The sequence below is a fragment of the Plectropomus leopardus genome, unplaced genomic scaffold (assembly GCF_008729295.1).
Source record: "Plectropomus leopardus isolate mb unplaced genomic scaffold, YSFRI_Pleo_2.0 unplaced_scaffold1374, whole genome shotgun sequence".
Classification (NCBI taxonomy): Eukaryota; Metazoa; Chordata; class Actinopteri; order Perciformes; family Serranidae; genus Plectropomus; species Plectropomus leopardus.
The window spans coordinates 59-4,342 of NW_024614658.1; the positions used below are offsets into that span (position 1 = coordinate 59).

At 49.9% G+C, this 4,284-nt stretch overlaps 1 protein-coding gene across 1 annotated transcript; it reads left to right on the forward strand.

Annotated features, from left to right (window-relative positions):
• Nucleotides 1-480: 480 nt before the first annotated feature.
• On the forward strand, nt 481-4,279 carry LOC121964030 (sorting nexin-9-like; the record flags this gene model as incomplete). The annotated part of the gene is made up of 6 exons (XM_042514262.1): nt 481-724; nt 837-911; nt 3,382-3,499; nt 3,636-3,783; nt 3,963-4,047; nt 4,124-4,279. Coding segments are annotated over 6 exons (826 nt in total), but the record flags the coding sequence as incomplete, so codon positions are not given.
• Between the last annotated feature and the right edge of the window lie 5 nt (nt 4,280-4,284).

Below are 4,284 nucleotides of genomic sequence, written 5' to 3' on the forward strand. Positions count from 1 at the left end.
ATCAAACGAAGTTAAAGTTATTAAAAACTCACAATTTTCACGGCAAACGAGTACAAACATAATCTTTACAAACGATGAAACTTTTGTTTTTTAAGGTTTATTTAAGGAAAAAAAACAGAAAAAAGTAGAAAAACTCACTTTTACAAAGAAATACATCACAGCAGCTTTTATTTCACTTTTATTTTTCAGTTTTTAATCAACTTTTTTATTCTTGTAATTTATAGATGATTTATTTGGTTGTCTATTTATGTTTTAAATGTACAATTATTTAACTAATCCTATTTTAATGATCACTGGTTTAAAACTTTCGGTTACTGTAAAACCTGTAAAGTTCAATTTAAAAAACGACTGAAAAATAATGAAAATAATCAGCAGAGTCTGACGGACTCAAAGATCTGAATGGACCCGACGGGAAGTCTCACTCGTTTCGCTTTTCTAATGCAGACGTGTGAAAATCCGAAATTACTCCATTTATTAAAGAGATATTAAAGCCGACAGGAAACAGACCGAGTCATGTGACCGCGGCCCGCAGCTGACGACAGAAACGTCCAGGTCAACAGGAAGTCCCCCTCACGTGTCCCTCACAGTCCCACGGATAAACACACGTTTCCTCACACGCACACTCTGTGTGTCTCAGGCTGAAGTTCTGTACGACTTCACGGCGGTGCCAGGAAACAACGAGCTGACGGTGCGACAGGGAGAGACGGTGTCTGTGCTCGACCAGGTGAGCGACAGGATGTCTGTGACACGTGTGTCATCACAGTGTGACACACTCTGTGCTAACGTGTGTGCGTGTGTGCATGTGCCTGTGTGTGTGTGTGCGTGTGTGTGTGCAGACGGTGGGCGGCGGCTGGATTAAAGCACAGAACTCCAGCGGACAAACCGGTCTGGTGCCTGAAGGATATTTACAGGTGAGCAGGGTGAGGAGGAAGCTCCGCCCATAACCTCTCACAGCCTGCGGCCATTTTTGAACACATTTTTTTTCAGTGTTATTTTTTTGGCGTTTCTGCCGCTACAGAGGCCCGCCTCTCCATTAAAGAAAACTGACCCAACGACTGACCGACGACTGACGGACAACTGAACCAACGACTGACCGACAACTGACGGACAACTGAACCAACGACTGACCGACAACTGAACCAACGACTGACGGACAGCTGACAGACAACTGAACCAACGACTGACCGACAACTGAACCAACGACTGACCGACAACTGACAGACAACTGAACCAACGACTGACGGACAGCTGACCGACAACTGAACCAACGACTGACCGACAACTGACAGACAACTGAACCAACGACTGACGGACAGCTGACAGACAACTGAACCAACGACTGACGACAGCTGACAGACAACTGAACCAACGACTGACCGACAACTGACCGACAACTGAACCCAACGACTGACCGACAACTGACAGACAACTGAACCAACGACTGACGGACAGCTGACAGACAACTGAACCAACGACTGACGGACAGCTGACAGACAACTGAACCAACGACTGACCGACAACTGAACCAACGACTGACCGACAACTGACGACAACTGAAACCAACGACTGACCAACTGACACCAACTGACACCGACAACTGACAGACAACTGAACCAACGACTGACGACAGCTGACAGACAACTGAACCAACGACTGACCGACAACTGACCGACAACTGAACCAACGACTGACCGACAACTGACAGACAAACTGAACCAACGACTGACGGACAGCTGACAGACAACTGAACCAACGACTGACTGACGGACAGCTGACAGACAACTGAACCAACGACTGACCGACAACTGAACCAACGACTGACGGACAGCTGACAGACAACTGAACCAACGACTGACCGACAACTGACAGACAACTGAACCAACGACTGACCGACGACTGACAGACAACTGAACCAACGACTGACCGACGACTGACAGACAACTGAACCAACGACTGACCGACGACTGACAGACAACTGAACCAACGACTGACCGACGACTGACAGACAACTGAACCAACGACTGACCGACGACTGACAGACAACTGAACCAACGACTGACGGACGACTGACAGACAACTGAACCAACGACTGACCGACGACTGACAGACAACTGAACCAACGACTGACCGACGACTGACGGACAACTGAACCAACGACTGACCGACAACTGACAGACAACTGAACCAACGACTGACCGACAACTGACTGACAGACAACTGAACCAACGACTGACGGACAGCTGACAGACAACTGAACCAACGACTGACCGACAACTGAACCAACGACTGACCGACAACTGAACCAACGACTGACCGACAACTGAACCAACGACTGACCGACAACTGAACGACAACTGAACCAACGACTGACCGACGACTGACAGACAACTGAACCAACGACTGACCGACGACTGACAGACAACTGAACCAACGACTGACCGACGACTGACAGACAACTGAACCAACGACTGACCGACCGCGACTGACAGACAACTGAACCAACGACTGACCGACGACTGACGGACAACTGAACCAACGACTGACCGACAACTGACAGACAACTGAACCAACGACTGACCGACAACTGACAGACAACTGAACCAACGACTGACGGACAGCTGACAGACAACTGAACCAACGACTGACCGACAACTGAACCAACGACTGACCGACAACTGAACCAACGACTGACCGACAACTGAACCAACGACTGACCGACAACTGACAGACAACTGAACCAACGACTGACCGACGACTGACAGACAACTGAACCAACGACTGACCGACGACTGACCGACAGCTGAACCAACAACTGACCGACAACTGACAGACAACTGAACCAACGACTGACCGACAACTGACAGACAACTGAACCAACGACCTGACCGACGACTGACGGACAACTGAACCAACGACTGACCGACAACTGACGGACAACTGAACCAACGACTTACCGACAACTGACAGACAACTGAACCAATGACTGACCGACGACTGACGGACAACTGAACCAACGACTGACCGACAACTGACGGACAACTGAACCAACGACTGACCGACAACTGACAGACAACTGAACCAACAACTGACCGACAACTGACAGACAACTGAACCAACGACTACAAAGAGACATGAAAAGACCACAAAGAGATGCAAAACCACGAGAAAGTCTCGAAATGGCCTCAGAGACACAAACAACTGAAAAAGGGACACAGAAGGACCAGAAAGACACAGCTCAACCTCAACGACAACTCAAACACAAGACTTGAAATGGTCACAAAAGACACAAAATGACCACAAAGTATCAAACAGCCTCAAAACCACACACTTCGACCGCAGGTCGGTTTTCTCCTCCTTCATGTTGTTGGGGCTGAGTTTCAGGTCCGTGGCGGCGGCGTTGGCGGCGGAGCAGACGGGGACTCCTGGTCGGGGACGGAGGCGTTTGTCAACAACACAGCAGATGGACATCAGAGTCGAGGACTCACACACACACAACAAGGTAACACACAGAAACTGACAGGTGTGTGTTCATCAGGTCACTGCGGCGGACTGTAACGCTCGCACGGCCGAAACTCTGAGACGAAGTGATCCGTCCAGTAACCGGCAGGACACTGTCCCCTGTCCCCTGTCTCCAGCGGCTGTTGAGGACGATGACGGCGAGTGGGACGATGACTGGGATGACCAGTCCATGGGCAGTTACCGTGGTGACGATCCGCTGGACCTGGAGGGCGGGGCTTCAGGACGGAGCCTCCACGGGACCTCCATGAAGATCTCCCTCAACAAGTAACTGCATCCACACGGCTGATTCAAGGCAAATTCAAGGCAGATTTAAGGCAGATTCAAGAGATTTAGGGCATATTCAGGGAAGATTTAAGGCATATTCAAGGCAGATTCAGAGCTCAGTAGAGTCCAGCAGAGTCCAGTAGAGCCCGGTAGAGTCCAGTGGTCTTATGTGTTCTCAGGTTCCCGTTCTCCAAAGGTCCGAGTCCTGAAGTCTTCTTGTTGGCCAAACCTCCCGCCAACAGCAGGGACCAACTTCCCGTCTATGTGAGTGATCAGCCTCATTGATTATTGATCACTCTGATTGCTGCGCTCTGATTGGCTCTGACTGTCGTCCAATCAGATGGGAGAGGTGGGTCCGGTCTGGCTCTACCCGACGGCTCCTCTAGACTGTGTGATCGCCGACCCGAAAAAAGAGTCCAAACTGTACGGACTCAAGAGCTTCATCGAGTACCAGCTCACCCCCAACGTAAGAGTACACACAAATACTGCAGTACATTCAGC